Source organism: Synchiropus splendidus, chromosome 17 (genome assembly GCF_027744825.2).
Source record: "Synchiropus splendidus isolate RoL2022-P1 chromosome 17, RoL_Sspl_1.0, whole genome shotgun sequence".
NCBI lineage: Eukaryota > Metazoa > Chordata > Actinopteri > Syngnathiformes > Callionymidae > Synchiropus > Synchiropus splendidus.
In genome coordinates, this window is record NC_071350.1 from 11,536,572 (window position 1) to 11,556,612 (window position 20,041).

The 20,041-nt window shown below is 40.0% G+C and overlaps 1 protein-coding gene across 3 annotated transcripts; it reads right to left on the minus strand.

The window, feature by feature from the left end:
* Positions 1-146: 146 nt before the first annotated feature.
* LOC128748259 (sodium/calcium exchanger 2-like) lies at positions 147-19,569 on the minus strand. 3 transcript variants are annotated; one of them, XM_053846856.1, is made up of 13 exons: positions 19,429-19,569; positions 10,406-10,796; positions 9,589-9,726; positions 8,838-9,065; positions 8,483-8,761; positions 7,823-8,257; positions 6,628-6,989; positions 5,376-5,479; positions 4,478-4,495; positions 3,094-3,206; positions 2,542-2,641; positions 2,057-2,326; positions 147-1,164 (listed from the first exon to the last, which is right to left on the minus strand). In XM_053846856.1, the coding sequence occupies exons 2-13, from the start codon at positions 10,748-10,750 to the stop codon at positions 788-790; spliced, it is 2,769 nt and encodes a 922-aa protein (XP_053702831.1). In that variant the 5' UTR covers positions 10,751-10,796; positions 19,429-19,569; the 3' UTR covers positions 147-787. The 3 variants fall into 3 exon arrangements, with proteins under 3 accessions (XP_053702831.1, XP_053702832.1, XP_053702833.1); XM_053846857.1 differs by lacking the exon at positions 19,429-19,569 and adding an exon at positions 18,757-18,816; XM_053846858.1 differs by lacking the exon at positions 4,478-4,495.
* Positions 19,570-20,041: the final 472 nt, after the last annotated feature.

The window sequence follows — 20,041 nt, forward strand, 5'->3', positions numbered from 1 at the left end:
CACATCCTGACAAAAGTTTAATAGATGCAACATAACACATATTTTGTTGCATTTATGTTAACATAATGTCCCACATAACACTATTATAGCAGAGCAGTTCTGACCATTTCCCCTCAAATGAAGCCACAATGACACACACACGCGCTTTCAAAATATAATGACAATAAATGACAACAACCTTCTTTCCAGTTCATGTACATGGAAATACAAATGACAACAAATGATACAAGTGATAAACAGAATGAAAACTCAGGGGTGAAGGAATCAACACTTTGAAACACTTAAATGGCAGTTTCATTATCATTGTGCAACACATTTTGTTCATCAAACGTCCCATGACACGGTATGTTCGTAGTCATTAAAACAATTAATACTTAAAATAGATGAAGCCAGACATTAGCAACACTTGGACAAGAACATCAGAGAGCTATCGACATTTACATGATTGGAATCAAAAAGGTAAGTATTTTTTCTTATGCTGATAAAACGAGTACATTTGTTTCAATAAAAGTGGGCTGAAATTAAACTTGGCTGTCAGAAAAAAAAAAATCAAGATGTTAATTTCTGTTTCAGTGATGTATTCATGTGACTTAATTATGGAATGTAACATTAAAAACCTGACTGAACACAGGCGCCCCAGCCAGACTTTCACCATAAAGATTTAAAGCTAGTCAGCTTTAGTCGAAGCTTGTACCTGCAAATGTTTGAACCGAACCATGGCAGCGGTTGTGAAGTGTCAAGAGGACAGGTGTGTGTCGTTCCTTTCACACTCTCCCAGCTTTGTCCTTTAGAAGCCTGTTATATGGCAGTAGGCCTCCAAGCTGGAGAAGAGAATATAGAGAAACCAAAGTCCAAAGAAAAGCAGTGCGGTGAGGACTTTGGGGACCCGAGGCCCCCCGAGTTCTCCACCTATGGACGGTCTCCGGCGTAGCAGCAACACGCCCATTGCGATGAAGGCAAAAATAGTGAAGAGTGTGACGGAGAAGGCCAGTGAACCGGGTTCCACTTGGAAAACATGTCCATTGATATGATGGTATATGGCAGCTATAGACCAAGCCACCCCAATGCCCAGAAACACATTAACAGCATTACTTCCGGTCACGTTTCCAACTGATGCGTCCGCATATGGATCCTGAGTTGCAGCCACTTTACTGGCGAAGGCGTCTGGAAAAATAGAGAAAGACAGAGATTAACCCTGCAGTTCATCATTGATTTATTCGGCTCGTGTTTATCTGGATCATTCCGACGCCTTTTCATGAGCTCTCAGAAATGTATTCAGAACAGTTTGTTAGGGCCCAGGTCTGTTTCTGGACCTTTTCCCCACCAACCTGCTGCAGTCACCTCACTTTTAAGAGACAGTTTTGATTCTGTTATTTGTGTTGGTCACTATTAGTACTGTTGTTTAGAACTTTGTTATTGCATTTCTGTGATTATTTTGGTTTTGTTTTGTTTTCAAAATCTGGTTCAGTTATGCCTATCCTAATTAAATAACTTTATTTTAACAACCACATGCTCTGTTTACTGTTTTTCTTTTATCCAAGCTCCTTTTATCAATGGACAAGTTCAACATAGAATAAGAAAACATTCAGAATTCACATTAGTTAAACCCAGTATTTCATTAATTTCATTATTACAATTACAACCTTGTCTTTTGTTTTGTTTTGAAGTCGCATCAGCAGCCATTTTGTAAACTTTCACAAGATATGACTTTGAAAATATATACAATTTGCAACGCTACACCACAGGCAACAGATGTCATCACTCGACCCCTCGCAACAGCCTACTGTAAATCTCTAGCAGGCAATTTCCCGCAAAATGTCATGATTTATTTGCTCTTTTTGGTCGTCGGATCAGGACTGTTAAGATTAAACCTACTGCTTACCTTACTGAGTGAAAACAGTGTGACATGAAAATTGCTTTAGCTTTATAGAATGACCCTTATTATAAACACATAAACACATTTAATCTTTGAGTTGATATATTTGGTCACTGAAGAATGCATTTAAAACCGTAAACCTTTCCGTCGCACCAATTTCATACGTGTTGCTTGACAAACCTGGAAGTGAAGTCCCCAGAGCCACGAACACGACAGCAGTCACTGAGTCTCTCAGGCCAACGGTGCAGCCAAAATGAGATGCCAGGTCTCCGATAATGGCTGTTAATATACCAATAATGGAAATTGACACGATGAAACAGGCCCAGCCGTTCCAGTACTGCGTCGGCGGGACAAAGGCAAACAGTATCTTCCAGAAAACGCAAAAGACGTGCATGAAGTAGTCGAAGCAGCTCGGCAGTCTCTGCTCTTGCCCGTCCTCGTCTGCGTCCCCTGTGATTTTAAGAGAAGGCTCTTCAGTAGAATTCAGAGTTGAGAAACCAGAGACAGTATTGTGAAAATAATGTGTGAAATTAGAGCTTAAAAAGCATTTTTTCTACTTAAAAAGTGCAACTAAAGTACTTTTTAAAAACAAAATTTGAGCCAGCAAACGCTCTTTAGCATGAGACTGCAAGGCGATGAAATGACTGAAGAAAAACAACAGTGACCTGCGCTGACAGTCACAGCCTCGATGAACTGTTCTCTCCATGACTGGGAGCCCACCACAACAGCCATGTTGGTCTCTGTCAGGAGCTTTTCAACAGTGCTCTGTCAAGCGGAAAATTTCACAGATGAGGTTCACTGAATCTGGACACCAACATCCCCCATGATCACAGAAAGGGAATATTAAACTGACACGCAACACAAACAGCAAAACACATGCAGCGAATACTCCGGATACTCTACCTGGTCTATGACCCCATTGGCAGTCTGATGCATGAGAAGGTACCAGAGTTACCACCATTAATGGCTCATCATTAATATTTGAGAGCCCTCACCAGTGAAGTCAAGTAACATTGAGAGGACAGAAAGACGAAAGTTAGGAGGCGAATGTTAGTGATGGCAACATCAGGAAAACTGGTAGAGGTTCATGGATGAAGAGGATAGAGTGACTAGGGAGGAGGATCATTCCTTTACAATAAATTGTGATTTATTCAAAGTTTCTGACTTCAACAAAAAGCATCTTTAAAAATAAACATCCACTTGTTGATTCTACACACCTTCAACTCACTGGACTCTTCAATGATGACCTCAATCCTGCTGTGCTCTCCCAAAATGGGTTTCCCCATCTCTGAGATGCGTCTGGCTTCCTCCTCCTCAGGACTGGGTTTGCCTGTAGCAAGATTGCAAAAAGTTCAGAAAAAAACATGAGTAAAAAGGTTATTGGTAAATTTCCATGGGAAGTTAAGTTTGGGAATTTTAGAAATATTTTCTATTGGTAACTTTCCATGTGAATTAATGGGCATTTAGGGAACTAACCGATACAATACTATATCCAAGAATGAGTACAAACAGATGTCACAAGGAAACATCCATATAAAATGTTTTCAACAGAATAATTTGTAAGCAGGACAAAACATGTTTAAATGACATGCTTCAGGGTTGATACAAACTGGAGTGTTGGGTCCAACATTACTCATCTCCCAACTGCACTCACTCAAAAATGCATCACCCCCCATCCACAAATGTACATTGAGTCCCATTTAAAATGTTAAATTAAACAAGCCACTCTTCCTCCAAATTTTGAACATGCAAATATTGAAGCAATCTTCTGCTGTTTTGCTGAGTCTATAGGCTCTTCCTGCAGTCTTCCTCTTCATTTAAAAATGTTCCCCATATTCTCGTCCAAACTTTCTTCACTTTTAGTCCAGAGGCCCAAATGTGTGCCTTGAAATAGTCTTTGTGCTTCAAGATCAAAAGTGTGGTCCAGTCCTCAAGAAATCTTCTGCATCTGTGACGGAGGCATGCACAGCGCCAGTAGGAGGTGTGGTCTCAATAGCCATGCAGTAAGCAGAGTGCATTGTGCATGTGATAGAGGTATGTATTTGAATGGCATCAGTTTTTTTTTTTGGTTACGATTATGCAACTACAGTATATTTGAGTCCTTATGAAAAGACAACCAATTTTTAATTTCACAGGTTATTCCCGTTTATTCATTTAAATTCTCATGAAAAGTTTCCATTTTTTTAAATTTGCAGAATTTCGCAACTCTAAGAGAAGATGAGATGCATTCAGCACAGTAAAACAGAACCAAAAAGTCTTAAAAATGAAAGCAATAACAACATACCAAGTGATTATTACAGCCACTAGTAAGTCAGACGGATTGGTAAGAAGTTCCACACATTTGTACAGTGGGTTGCATGTATGTCTAAGACATAAATAATAGAAAATAAAAATAGTTGTTTCACACGTCTGAAACAACTAAACTAAATTAGGAATGGAAACTACTTCTATATGTAGATTTGTGGATTATGAACACTGAAAGAAATGTGAGAAATTCATTTGAGAAAGAGGGCACAACTCAAATCATGCAAGAAGCAGTCTTATCAACGGGACATATGGAGGAGTAAAGGAGCAAGGCAGCACACCAGCAAAGAACCTTACCCTGATTTAGCAGAAGAGCTGTGAGGGGGGGAGAAACATGGAGTTGAGGTAATTACTATCCTGCACGATCAAGCAGCACAGTGAAATAAAGCGAGACATGTGGCCAAATAAATATGGAATCTAAACATGGCATTACATGAATCAAATTCAGGCCAATAGTATCCAACAGTAATGGTATTTTAATCGTCAGTATATGTCATTTTCATTGGATATATAACTATAAATAATAACATATATATACTTGAATAGTAAGTGCAGTATTCAAAGTTTAATCCTAGATATATATCAGAAGGTCATATGTATATTTGTATATTTAGCCAGACAAAATTCAACAACAACTGAATAATATGAGTTTTGACACTGGTTTTTTTGAGAGTCACACTGAGTGAAAAAGTGGCACTTAAAGAGTAAGTGCAGTATTCAAAGTTTAATCCTAGATATCTATCAGAAGGTCATATGTATATTTGTATATTTAGCCAGACAAAATTCAACAACGACTGAATAATATGAGTTTTGACACTGTTTTTTTTTGAGAGTCATGCTGAGTGAAAAAGTGGCAGGCATGAACTTGCAATTAAATATGTTATTAAATACGACAAATTCCACTCAGAAAAGAGTCAATCTCCATGGTTTGATACATTTGCAATGCTATATATGGAATCTCTCCATCAGTAATTCATGTCCTTGGTCCCTCCTTGTTAACTCGGGGGGCCACAGAGCTGATAATGAAGGTCTTTATCAGTTTGGACAAAGGCAGTGGTGAATGGTAGAGAGTAATCTTGGGTTACTGGCTCTGACGTGGTCGCCTGTGTTTTGATACTTGATCTTAGCGACGGCGGTAAGAGTGGACTATTTTAATACCTCGGTGGATCATCTGCAGTGAAAAAGGCAGGCTCACCAGAAAGACCTCTCTTTAACCACTTGGGCTCCTCCAACACCACAAAGAAGTTCTCCCTCTTCTCTGGCTCCCCGACGTTGATGATCGGCACTTCAATTGTCTGACTGGATTCAAACACACAGCAAAGTCTAGTTAATAAAAACGCAGCATAGAACTGAACACTTTAACATGTCTCCAAATCACATCACAACTGCTGGTGAATAATTGATCACAATGCGCCTTTAAATAATTGATCTGCAAACACAGCGTGCTCTTGTGTCACTGCGTGCCAGAGTCAGACTGCGATCTAACTTTTCTTTTTCATGCCGTAGCATCATCTTTTTTTTTATTATGCATCTACAGGCGTGGACCACAAAGCAGCGTTACAAAGCGTTGGGCCACACACTAAACAAGTCAATAATGTGAGCAGGTAGAGGGCGATTTAAAAATCTCAAAACACAGTCGAAGTGAAACGAGTCAAAAATACTTGCGACTGGTCAGCAGTAAATTTTTTGTGAGTCTGTGTGTTATGTAACAGCGTCCACTAAATGTGCAATTAGTCCATGTGCAAACACACAGCTTATATTACCTGCAAATTTAATGGGAAAAGGATCCGTCAGCTTACATGAGGTGACTACAGGTTCCCACACCTGATCGGGGACGGATAATCTCCAGGTGTCAAGTCATCAGGTTATTCTGTCTAATAGCACTTCCTCCATGAGAACTGGCTCTCAGTGAGGATCACGTGTCCACTGACTCGAGCACCACTGGAGGCATCAGACACATCCAAGAGCTCTGATATCATTGCATAGGGGTCTGTACTCCGTTCTCTATGACCACTTAAGTCTCATGTATTCAAGTTCTTTGTTTGTGTCACAAGAAAACATTGCTTGAACAGAAAAATAAAATAAAAACGTGATCAGCATTTTTTTCTTTTTGTTTCCAATTGCTCTATGATTTCTGCATTTTTCTAGTCCTTGGCTCGGGTCTAATATTGTACCTACATTGTTATAACTAGTAACATGCCTTCGATTGAAAAACATATTTCAAAAACATTAATGGTGTTCCAGGCACCTTACATTTCAAATGTTTGACAACTGACTATTTGAGTAATATAGAACCAGAAAATGAATTTCTTTTTTACTATATATAATGCACTAAAAGAATAATATTTACCCATTTTACTTTTATATAACTATTTCATGGCTTATTATTAACAGATTTAAAACAGAAAGTATTTCAAGTGAACTTTGTTTGGCCAATTTTTCCTCACCTAGTCTGCTCATTGGCGAAGCTCAGCTCTCCAGCGACCTGCTGGTAGTCCACTCCAGCCCTGGCGGAGCCGTCCACGGTGTGGTACGGCACGGCGACGGTTCCTCTTGAGCCGGAGTTCCTGACCACGGTCACTGCCAGCCTCTCCGTGCTCTCACTCACCTGCAGGACCTTCTGACTGAAAGTGAAAATGCCTGCGTGGTCGTCGTCCAAGATTGTGACCGTGGCAACCTGCGGCTCCACCAGCCGCGCCTTGGGCGGCGTGCCAGTCCCTTCAGCACCACTTTCCTCTAATCTGAGGTTCTGAAGACGCACAAAGAAATGCTCGTCCTCCTCGAAGATGTCGTCGTCCAAGATTCCTACCTGTGGGACACAATTAGTTTTTTCAATTAGTCACATTAGTACAACATTCTCAGAGTAAAATGGACATTGATGAATCACAAATATTGTTTTATTATTTTTATTGGCTGTAAATACTTTTTTGTGTTCGTAGCAATACAATTGTTTTATTTGTAAAATAGGGAATTTAAAATCAATATTTTGCAGACTTAAAGGTTTAAAATAATAACTATCCATGGTAACTGTCCATCTTTTTCTCCTCAAATTTTGAGATTTAATGTAACATTTTCACCTAGTTTTATCTACATATTTCTATAATCTAAATTTTAAAATCAACATAATAACATTCAGTTTATTCTTATTTTAGTGTTGTGTGTCAAATGCTGGGCTCATAATTTAAAACTGAAAATCAGATCATGAACAACTTATTCATTGTGTCATTAGATCAATACAAACTAACATAATATTAGCGAAACATACAATATTTTTTTTACTTGATGATAAAAAGTTGATATAAGATAATTTACACATTAAATCATAATATGAGCTATCTTCCGGTTTGAGTTGTGTAATTGTGTTAGCATTTTATATCTGAAAAAATAATACTCCTCATACTTTTCAGTTTGTCTCCCATTTCTTGGATTTGTTTGAACAAATTCAGATTTTTCTTCCCTTCACCTCAAACATAATTCCTATTTACACTTGAAAATCTGATTTTTATTTTATTTATTTTCTCATAATCACAACTCAGATTATCATTATCATTATTAGTTTTTAATAATATAACACTAATAATTGCATGAATAATATGAATTCCCCTTATTTTTTACTGACATTTGGAGCAGTAACTTATTTACCTTAATTTCTTTCTTGGTCTCCCCTGGCTTAAACACCAACGTTCCCTGGCTGAACTCGTAGTCGGCTCCAGCATTGGCAGAACCGTTCTCTGTGCAGTAGTCCACATAGAAGGTGTTCAGGCCCTCGCCACCGTCCAGGACCACCCAGAGGCTGAGGGTCCCACAGTTCTCCGTACACTGGTACTGGGCACTTTCAAAGCAGATGTGTGAGCATGTGGCCTTGTCGCTGCCCTGCACTCCGGAGCGCCGGGCCCGCTCAACTGCGTGCCTCCGTAGAATATTCCCAGCCCCGATCATCATGCGTGTTACTTGAACTCTGTAGAAGGCCCGGCTCTTCTTCCGATGGACCAGAGCGGAGTAGTTGGCCATCTCGATCAACTGGTCGAGGTCTTTGTCTGGATGTTTGACCTTAAGATCTTTTAGTATCTGGACCACCTTTGAAAAACAAGCCATTATTGCACAAAAGCTGTCGTAAATATTCTCATGAACAGGACTTTCTGAAGCTGATATTTACTAGTAATATATTAAATCCCCTTCACTAGCTAGAGCTTGTGTTTCTTTTAAAAATATGAGCAGGGTAGGTGAGGTAACCAGTAATCAAGACTGTTCTCAAAACAATAAAGCTTCCAAAGTTAACTCTGGTCTCGGCCTATTTGTTACCTCGTCTTTGTTCTGATCCAGCTCGTGGCCCGTCTGCACAGACACGGTCACGCTGGATGAGTTGCCAGCACACGGCGCTCCGTCTGCCATTTTTCCGTCCACCACCACGTCAATGCCTTTGGGCTCCGTGTCACCTTCCATTTCCACCACAATGCCGTGCCGCTTGTCAGCTCGGTACTCCTTGTGCATGTATTTGTAGAAGAGTAGGCGACGATCAGCGATCCAGGCCAAGAGCACACACACAGGGAAATAGAGCAGGGTCACTATGGCCTCCCAAACCTGCCGATTAAAAATACAGTGGGTTCATTTTTTTCACATCAACAAGGCGGGTAATCTTCAGAGAGCTGAAGCTCACCTCTACAACTCCAGGGGAGATGACAGCCAGTATGAGGTAGAGCCAAATGTAGGCGAAGATGCTCCAGAACGCTGTGATGAAGAACACTCGCAGGTGCTTGATCTTCCGGGTCTCTCCCTCAGGGATGACCACCACACAGAAACCGATGATAACAAACATGTTGAAGGCGGCACTGCCCACAATGGTGCCCGGGCCGAGATCGCCAGCGTTGAAGCCGTGTCCACAAACCTGGGGATCACAAACACAATGGAGTCGCACATTCCTCCATAGAGAACTCAACCTCAATGGTCTTATTTTACATGACAGTGTAATAGTTAGAATAGTTAGAAGCTCAAGGGCCAGTGTTAATGGAGGATATGCCAAGAATATAAATATACATAAATACAAACATCATTGTTTTACTCAAACAGTTCAGACGTTTATGATTTTTTTTAAAGCATTATTTTTTTCAGTGAAAAAAAATCATTTTGTTTTTTTTCTGAGATTTTGTCATAAACCTTCAACATCCATTGCTTGTTCATTTTTGTTGTTCATATTTATAGTTTTTATTTAACCAAATATTAGAATAATTATTAATAATTAATTCATTATTACAAAATAAATATTAAATAGCAACAACGTTTTTTTTTTACTTTTGCAAGTATTCTTATTGAAGATGAAGCAAACAGATCAGGATTAATTCCAAACTTTGTTAACACAGGGTTACAGTTTTGAGTGGAATACATATACAGAGTGCGGAAAACATGTCTACCTCGATGACAGAGAGCAAGATCTCTGGAGCAGAGGAGCCCAGAGCCATGAGGGTGAGGTTGGACACCGTCTCGTTCCAGATCCGCACTGTGTGCACTGTCCTCTCTCCATCGGGTTTTGTAATGGTCACTTCTTTTTCCTGTAAAGACGGAGAATTAAGACAGTTGATATCAGGCACAGCAAATTCAAGATGATTCATTGAAATTAGAGTATAGCAAATTAAACCATAATATTACCCAGATAATCTTATATCCATGAGCCAAAGTTCTTTATGATAGTCACGGACACACGCTGCAACTGTTAGCTCTATCAACACTGAATAAAGGCTGTTCAATTTACATGAAAAAAAAAATGGTTACACATATTAAAATCTATCCATTTGTGCCAATTGTACTCAATTCATGCTCAAATGACACATCATTTAGATTGAATGTGTGTATGTTATCTTAAATGCACATCCGTACAGCATATTTATAAACGTGTGAAAGTGAATATACTGCTGTTAGCGAGTTAAAGGACTCCAAAACAAAGTCATGGTCAGATACTCAAAGCACAGTTCTGGAGTCCATTGACCTCTTTACTGTCCACCACCACTGTGGGTTCATAACATCATTATGCTGCTTCAGTCAGACAGAATGCTTCCTTATTTTCACAGTAATTTTCCTCTGTCTCACATCGTGGTTGACACTCCAGAACATGTACTAAGAAATACAGATCCTTTCTAAACGCTACACTTAATACGCAGTATAAATAGTATTAATAACAGTTTAAAATTTGATTTTTATTACAGCCATTAAGATTTGGTGGATGAATAATACCTGAGATGTGATGACTTCTATTGAAGCCATGAAGCGGTCCGCGATGATGGATACACCCAGAAATATGTACATGAGGCTCAAGAAGTAGATGACCGCTCGTCCAGCTTGCTCCCCAGGCGGAGGGTTCAGCGGAAGCCAGACTGGGAGCAGGATCCCGGGCTGACAGATCACAGTGCCAGGGCACGACCGTCTGCCGGAATATGATGTATTGGGACTTTCGTGAAACTGTTCCTGGCTCTGACCTCGATGCACAAGTGCAGGACTGTAGGAGGCGCAGGGGTCACACACAAGGACCAGGGAGAGGAGGAGGAATGCGGGAATGTAGGCGGGGAGGGGTCCCATCATGAGTCGGGAGAGGGTCGTCTTTGGCTCACTGAGTCAGAAGATGTTTCTGGAGGGAAAGGAAAGAACGGTCATCTGATTACCACCCCAAAATCACCTTAGCTAAAACAGAAAACTGGAGGCTGCCAGGGTTATTAGTGCTGGCAGAGGTGTTAACAGAATACTTGCTATCATCCAGTCCGGTCAGACTCCCATGTCACTTCCCCTTTTTTCAATATTCCATTTATAAAAAAAGAACTATTGTCTCCAAACCTTTTAAAATGCGGTTTTTAATATTGTGTAATATTTAATAATATTTTTAATATTGTCATGTTATTTAAATTAATATCCTTCGACGAGGACTGGAAAAAAATAATCGATCCAAAAAACTTGTCAGATGCATATATACTTTCTTTCACAGGGAACAGCTTTCAGTGCACCAATTCCGGGTGCATAAGTCTGTTCAATGTGACGTCATATCTATAATATCATGATGAAGTATATTGCATTGATATGTATGGCAAAATAAATAATCTTAAATAGCTTCAGAATAGAAACACATAAAATGTTCTGTGCACATCCACTTAGTTCATGTGGTTTATGTGCTTAGATTCAACGTAAATTTGATAATTTTCTGTAAAATATTAAAATGTGATTCATTGCAATTAATAAATTCTAAAATTTTAATCAAGATTTATTCACATACATTTACTATTTCGTTTATTTTGAACCGTTTACGCCTAAGAATCAATAAATAAAAACTATGCTCCGTTTTTTTTAGTTTGTTTTTCAGTTCCTCAACGTAAATAATTTCTTTTCTAAATCAGCATCATGTTCAACATATTTTTTTCTTGCGCTCTTCATGAGTCTGCGGCTCCTCCTTTCTTATCCTGCCTCCCACCGACAGCATTATTGTTTTGAGGAATCCCTGGAGCGACAGTAAAAACATTCTTCAGCCATCCTCTCCTCCTGCACAGGTGACACAGCGTGAGCTGAAACAGATACTGGAGTGCTGCATCTTTGATGGGCGCTGAGTCCTGCCAGCTCATTGTGGAGTTGTGATTCAGAAACACAGTCCAGGAGGACTGCTGCATCACATTTCACTTTCCAAGGCCTGCTACGGTTACCACGACCTCAGACTGAGGGCCACCTTACACCCGCAGGTGCTGTTGCAGGAACACCAAAAATAACATCTCTAACGCTCCAACAATCGTCATTCTTCACTTCATCGAATCATCTGACAGTCAGTCCCGTGCCGAGTCTACACACAAATACCAACAATAAAACCAACAACACCAGAAGAACATGCCATTTGCAGTGCTCACAACCTGAACACATCAAAGAAATCCTGCATAAAAGCTAAACTAAAGCCATGAAAACAGTGTTCTTTCCTCGCAATCCAGGTAAACAGGAGCAGCTATCGCTCAAGCCGGTACTGGAAGTGTCCTCTGCATTATTGATGACTGTATTCACCTAAATATAGCAGGACCCCTTGTATTTATGTCACTATAGACAGAAGAAGCCTGGGTTTTGTTTTCACCTCCACTAAATATACAAGTTGCTACAATGAGATTTGGGCCCCAGGTCTGAGACAGCGTCCCCCAAGTGTGCCTGAGTGTGTCACTGATGGCTCCGTGTTAACAGACAAGCTGCCTGAAAGCCCATCTCCCTTTACTGACTCGGACAGCGACGCTTGTCTGTCAGCACTGGGGATAAGTGATTGCTTTGGATTACGTTACACTGATAGGAGTTACAGTAAGAAAGTAGTTAGCACCTAGGACGGGGTTTTACTTCCTGTTTCCAGACAGACTTCAACTCTTGGATCGATTACTAGGCAGCTACGAGGCGAACTAAAATGGTGTTAGGATTTTCTACATTCAGAGTCCCCACTGAAGAAGATGAAAAGAATATTTAATTTTGTGGTGGCCCCGATAATCTTACCAAAACATCCCACATGCATCAAGATTCTGTCTCACCACTATCCGTGATAAACTGAAAAAGAAACATTGTAAAGGAAAACAACCTGCAACATGAAATAGGATGGGATGACAGTGGCCTAGGGGGTTTTTAATGGAGAAATCACAAAGAATACTTATAATATTTCAATAACAGCTGCCCTGCTGGGACCGGAAGCAAAGGTCACACACGCTGCCCACACAATATTATGAAATTCATTAAAACTTTGCTCTGTTTATCCTGAGTCTCATTGCTTCTTCCCTAACTAGACTCCTGTCCATGTCACAGTTCAAGTTAGAAGTGGACGGCTCTCCCTTCACTTGGGAAGATTCATTGTAAATGTAAACATATATGACAACATTTGTCAGGCCAGACCAAAATTGGAGGCAAAAAACCCCTTGTATTTATGTCACTATAGACAGAAGAAGCCTGGGTTTTGTTTTCACCTCCACTAAATATACAAGTTGCTACAAAGAGATTTGGGCCCCAGGTCTGAGACAGCGTCCCCCAAGTGTGCCTGAGTGTGTCACTGATGGCTCCGTGTTAACAGTTGCAAAGTGAAACAATGCAAAGTTAGGAAAAATAAAATCAAAAATTAAAATAAAACCGTTTTCCACAATATTGAAAATATGTAAAAATTACTTTGACAAAAAAGGTCACACTAAACATGTTGAAAAGCAAACAAAATACTACAAATAAATATATTGAACAAGACAGGATTGCACATCCCAACAGACTGGTTACAACCAGTGTTGAAGTGCATTATCCAACTTTTAGTTAAGTACTAAGAGGTAGCACTACGAGGTAGCATTTTGCATGGACAATAACATAAAAATTCAAAATCCAACATTTGCTGCAGCAAGAGCTATCACATAAAAACGCACTGCAACAGATGAAGCTCCCTCAAATTCGTCTTGTATATGTTCTCAAAGTTGGGCCAGGCTTTGGGTTTGGGCTTTCCTTCCGTTCCCGAGATAGAGTTGAAGTTGCGTTGCAAAGCATTCGCTTGAACTGCATTCAAAGCGTAAGAATTTAATAAACATTATTGACCAATTCTCCAGGCATTTACCACCATAGACAGCCATTAGTCAGTGCAGAGAAAGGAAACAGATCCGTCCCTTTAATAAGTAACTCGGGCTTTGGCTCGATGTTGGGACTCGTTATTGAACCGGCTGAATCAGAGCGTAAGATGATCCACCGGGCAAAGCACACTCAGACAGACAGACTGATAAAGGATGGGTCAACCGCGGAGGTGCCAATTAAAGCGCCTTTGTTAGGGCACACTCCAATCCAGCCGCAAACCAAAGAATGCCGTCTTAGTCAACGTTTGGTCAAAAGAACAGTGGTGCATTTGGGTGTTCAATGGACATTTATATCAACCACAGTCTGTCCTGACCTCAAAGAAGGATATATTCAGAATTAAACTAGAATAAAAAGTGTGTTTGTCAGCCTGAAAAGAGGTTGGTGTTGATGTTCACACAACACAAATGCAGTTATAAAATAGCACTGAATTCAAACACCAACAATGACGTCAACATTTGCATTCTTCTCCAACATCTCAAGTCGGCATGTTAAATAAACCACAAGGACCCAACCAGTACCTGAGAGGACTTAATTGACTTTTGAGAGGGAAAAAGAAAAGAGGCGTCCAGGCCAGAGTTACCATCAATCTGGTCGCAGGCAGTGACGCTCAGCTGATCACCAGGTTTAGTTTACAGTGAGGCGGGCACCCTGCCACTCAGTTCAGAGCTGATCTGCTTTCAAGTCAAGCTCGGATGGACGAGGTAAACAGATGATTTGAGCAGAGGATATTTGTGAAAACTGGCCCAATGATCAATATCATGAATGTAAAATGAGTCTTAAATTACAGTGAAATAACAATATCAGGTGAATATGAAGTTACAGAGAAACTACATAGTATTTATTTGAAACAACAACCTCTTCTGAAACAATATTTTAATGCTGAATTTTAAAGATAAATAAAGTGATAACCAGGGGAGGACTCAGTTGAGCTGTGTTGTCAATCTGTCTCACAGAGAATTTTCCCCTCAGCTTCCCAACAGAACAGATAACAAACTTGTAGAGACATATTAACCTGCGATAAGTTTCCATCCAAAACAACAAAGAAAACAAGTTTAACCAGAGACAAGAATGTTTCAACAAAGATGAGATTTTGGTTGCCTTTACCATTTCTATCTCAGTATTTCTTGATTTAATGTTACCTACCTCCACGTACTGTTGCCTCCTGCTCAAGCAACTTATCACCCAGCCTTTTACTAGGAATCCTCCAGTTTTGAGACCAGTATGTCATGGTCAATGGTGTGAAATGCTTTTTTTAGATCCAGAAATATTCCAATTGCATGTTTTTTTGTTTGGTCAAATGCTGTTATATGTCAGACTCATCAATGCCATGGCAGTCGACATCCTGCTCCTGAACCCAAACTGTTTATCATTATAACACTTTAGTATAGGGGTTTGCGGTCTTTGTGCTTTGCGGAAACGTCGCATTTTGTAGTGAGAAGTTTTAGTTGTATTGTTGTCAAGGGCTCACGGATGCAGTCTGTGGTTAGTTTTATGATCTTCATGTTGATACCCTCCATAATATCCACTTGAACTGGAACATGGATCTGAGGCTCTGACTTCTCCCACTCCAGTTAACCACCTTATCTTTATTCTGCACTATTATTTGGGCCTACACTTGCCACAATGTAACCACATATATTTTAATAAAAAATAGAGACTGTTACATTGTTAAATATATCAGAAAAATAAAGAAAGAAAGCAGAACTGATTCAAAGACTGATCAGTTGGGAGTGGCTTACAGGGCGAGCGGGAAGAGAACAAGGCCTGTCATATAAACAATGTTTGATACACAGCATTCCTATTCCAGATGTGCTTCTGAAATCTTACATTGAAAAAACTTTGGCTCCAACAGCCATGACCAGTATCTGGCATAGTGTTCAAGGTACTCAATGTGAACATTCTATAGCATTACGCCAGAATACAAAATATTTTTTTATTTATTTTACACTGTCTTGCCCAAGGACAGAGCAGCAGGGATGGAGAAGGATTCCCTACCCAAAGATTATTGGACAATCCGCTCTACAGTTAAGAGCAATATTGAATATTGAATAGTGTGAGATTAATAAAGTTATACGTCATGATATGTCGGGGTGATACGGAGGTCACTTCAAGAGCAAGAAAATATCTGTTAAACCACAAGTGACTTGCAAAACACGCAACTATCCATTGAAACCACACACTTTCCTCAGGAGCACGATCACAATGACCAGGTGGAGATTAGAAAGAGGAAGATTGATATGGGAGGTCACATGAGGTGTAGTGGACATCAAGCCAGTGACAGCCAACAGACAGACAGCAGCTCCTGAGGTTTCCAGAACCTGAGACTCTCTGCCAGCCTGGCAGCTCTGTCACCTTAGAAGGACCAACCTTCTCCTCTTCAGCATGAACCCAAGCGGGCACATCTGTTACGCAATACCATCAGATGCAGTCGATAGAGCCTGAAAAAGAGCGCACACGGACCGTCCGATCCGAGTCACGACAATGAGATCGTGTCGACACCCAATACTTAATTCCTGATTCCAATGAGGAAGCAATGAGTAATCTTCAAGATGGAAACGTTTGCTGACTCATTGCATGTTGCTACTGATTAGCATTGGAAAGTCACTGATTTCCTCACTGAAGAAAGCATGAGAGGAAGTTTTGTCTCACAAGATGAAACTCCGACAATTGAATATACAACGCGAAAAAAATGAATAAAACAGCATATTGTGTATAAAGTGGTAATTTGTCTAGCTACTTTAATTTTCATTTTATTTGAGATTTTTCAGATAAATCCTGCGAGATGAAGACTAAGACCTCACTCAACTGTTTTTGTTTTTTTTTCCTATCATAAACAGTTATTTTCAACTGTTTAGCTGTATGTTGTGTACATCACATTTAATGCTGCTTCCACACAGGAATACCCAGGATGCTACGTATGCGTACGTATGTATTTAAGAACATGTGAAAATGCATCGTTTTTGCTGCTTAAATATCAAATTTTTTTGCCTTACAAGAACACAGGAGTGTGTCCCAGCTACACAGGAGAAGAAGATGGGGATAGACAGACACCTATTTATGCACACAGTAACAAACAATTTGCAACCATTAATGGGGTTTCCATCCACCCATTCTTATTCAAATTTTAGCAAATAATTAAAATTTTCTTCCTACCTCACACTTATGGTCCAAAAAATGGCAAATACTGACGTGAATGAGGGAGGAAACCAGAGTGCCCAGACGAAGCCCACATAACCAATGTGAAAACATCAGAAAAATAAACAATATTTATTATTAACCAAACATTTTATTAATAATTAGAATTAAATAAAATAAAACAGCATATTTAAAAATGAGGTGCCACAAGGGTCGATCCTCTCACCCTTGACTTTCACTCTTTTAAATCTAGTCAAACACTTTCCTTGGGCACCTTCAAAAATTTGAGGCAGTACAGAGTCAATAAAATTCGATGAAGAAAGGACTGAAATAAAACGTTGAAAAGCTACATATATTTGTTTCAACGCCAGCAGTTGCAAAATACAAATGTGCAAAAAGTATCTTTTGAATTTTAATTCTACTTTGCTGATACCTGAATGAGGTTTCGTGAATGTATTAAGCAGCATACGAAAGCACAAAACATATAGATGAGGTTACCCTCTTCTTTTTCGGTCATGAAACGTCATGTAAACAGAGGCACATTGGCGAAGCTGATACCTCTCAATCAAGTGGATAAAGGGGTTAAAGAGGGGGTCGATCAGCTGGAGCCTTCGTGATTGATCCCATGAGGAAATGTGAAAGAAACATGAGGTGTAGTATGGCTCTTTGTCGGGTGGCACCTGCGATGGCGCACATGTGCTCGCCTGCATACAAAGGTGCAGCGTTGGTTTACCTGAGCTGGGGGAAGGGGACCGGTTGCATTTCAGGTATCAGTGAGCTTTACTGGGCGACCGCGAGGATTTAACGCCCACGTATTGCTGCCCCTTTGGGCTGAACAGCTGTATGAGAGGAGGATTTTAAGGATGCCGCAAAGTATTTTCTTTCTTTAAGATCTTTATCTAAAGTTATCTGAAATTTAATCCAACAATATAAGTACTATAAACAGCATCATTAGACAGAGCATTTTTAACACAGAACCCCACCATACTATGAAGGTATTTTTAAAAAAACCATTATATTTTCTCTTACATCAACCTTCAATGTTATTAGGGATCCAACCATTTCTTTAATAACCCCTCCATGATATCAAGCTCAATTTCACTCAGTGCGTCATGCCGAAGTATCTTTTTGATTTTATATTAGTCAAACACTGTTGACTGCTTGATTATTTAAATATTTGAAAGTTGCACTTTATCTACTTATACTTGAATGGAACAGGGTCTGCTGTGTTTACCAATGCTATTAAAAGCTTCACTTTTTTAATAAAGCCACATAACTTCTGTGATGTGGTGTGTTAGGGGTCAGTATGAAGCAGTAAGTGACAAGGAGACAATGTTGTATGTGAAAAAATGCTATCAAGCTAGCCCCACATAAAATATTGAGATATTTAAATTGTTTATTTTCTGAGCAGCATAAACATAAAAGAATGTTTGTCCATGATAAAGCGACTTATATGTGTACAAAACTACAATTTCTGAATTATTCAGAACAGACAGTAAAAATAAAAATCTCCTGTTCAAGATATTTAATATAGATGTATGAGCACATTTTATATGGCTACCAATACGACTCGAAGATGTGATGTGTTCCAGTTCCAGGGGTTCAAGCTGCAGTCAACACCTATCTCACACAACACCAAGTTCAGTGAGATGTTATCATGGACACCAGTGTGACCTTGTGTGAGTGCTGACATGAATGTCGGCTGCATGAATGATGTATTTTTTTCCAACCAAATATTGATTCAAAGTATACGCTTGCATCATGATAAACATTATTGAAGTCTACAGTGCAAACTTCTCTCAATAAGTTCAAAATGAAGAATTGCAAGTAGGAAATAGACGCTGTTTTAGACATACCTCTGACCCTCAGTCTGCATCTTTTTCAAATCTTTAAAGAAAAGAAAACCAGGGGATTTCCTTTTCAGGTGCTTTCAGTGGTGGCCTCACGCTTCACGGCTAAGGTCAACCCACCTTTTCCGCCAATATAATCAGTCAATTGCTGGTTCTCACCCTCCACACGGTGTAAAACCAATGGCCACCTCAGCTAAAAAGCTCAACGCAGAGGCAACTTCTGATCCAGGCAGGGTCCAGAAGTGACTTCAGCAGCTCATCCAACTGGGCAGTCGGCTTGGATGTGGACATGTTGTTCTGATCAGGACTAATTTGGGCGGTGAATGAGCCACAGGCATCATGCTACTGCTACTTAGTCAGTATATGGTTAATTCTTTTGATTCGAATGCTGCATTTAATGAATAAAAAAACGCTGAATTACGTGCAGAAAAATGAAAATCTGTTACCCCTCAGGCAGTGTAGTCAACTCAACTGAGGATCCAATACAATTGAAGCACAAACTGTGCAAAACAAAGGTCAAACCTGCAAGGACTAACTCAACTCGCACGATCAAATTAACTGCAGAAGTTTTCCAGACAAAGAGACGAAAAACAGATGTGAAGCCTCCTTGCATCATCCTCGACCAGGACAAAACATGGTATCCACCCGATTGTTCCCCCCCCCACTCTCTTCACTTACCTTCAGGATCAGGGCACAGTTTCCCCAAATGCAGCCATATTTTGTAGGTTTCAATAAACACACGGGGGGGCGAAGCTCCTCTGACCTGCACACACCGCTGGACGGATTCACACCGACAACATCGCGACAAAAACTTTCCCGTTACTCTGCTGCTTTACGCTGAGACGGTGATGCGTTCATGGCGCACATATAAATGTAGGACATTTCAGCACTAGGAGGGATGTTTCTGATGGTTTAGCAGAATAAACATAAAACATTACTAACGTATTACTGTAATTTCAAACGTGTAGAAAAGGGGTATTTTTATACAGTAACCTTTGTCGAATGTCAGATGTTTATACATCATGGAGGAACTTATTGTCAGTTGAAATTCCGATTGAACATGAATGCAACACAGACGGTGGAAACTACAATCGCCGCACGCAGAATGAAAAACAAACCTCAATCTGAGCAATGCGCACGACCTGAGAAATCCAGAGAGAGTGAACTTTTTCACACTGCCGCTTTTTAGACACGGAAATTAACCCCGAATGGCCGTCTATGACGTCGGTAGGGTTTGGGGTGATTCCCTCGAAGGAAATGAAAGTGCAAAGTGCGTGCTAACACTCCATAC

Bases quoted from the DNA above. Each gene is read 5' to 3' on its own strand.
- LOC128748259 (XM_053846856.1), bottom strand. From the start codon at position 10,750: ATGATGGGACCCCTCCCCGCCTACATTCCCGCATTCCTCCTCCTCTCC. The intron at 9,066-9,588 runs GTAGACATGTTT...TGTGATCCCCAG, and splicing joins TCTTGCTCTCTGTCATCGAG to GTTTGTGGACACGGCTTCAA. The intron at 2,642-3,093 runs GTGTGTAGAATC...TCCGCTTGACAG, and splicing joins AAGAGTCCAGTGAGTTGAAG to AGCACTGTTGAAAAGCTCCT.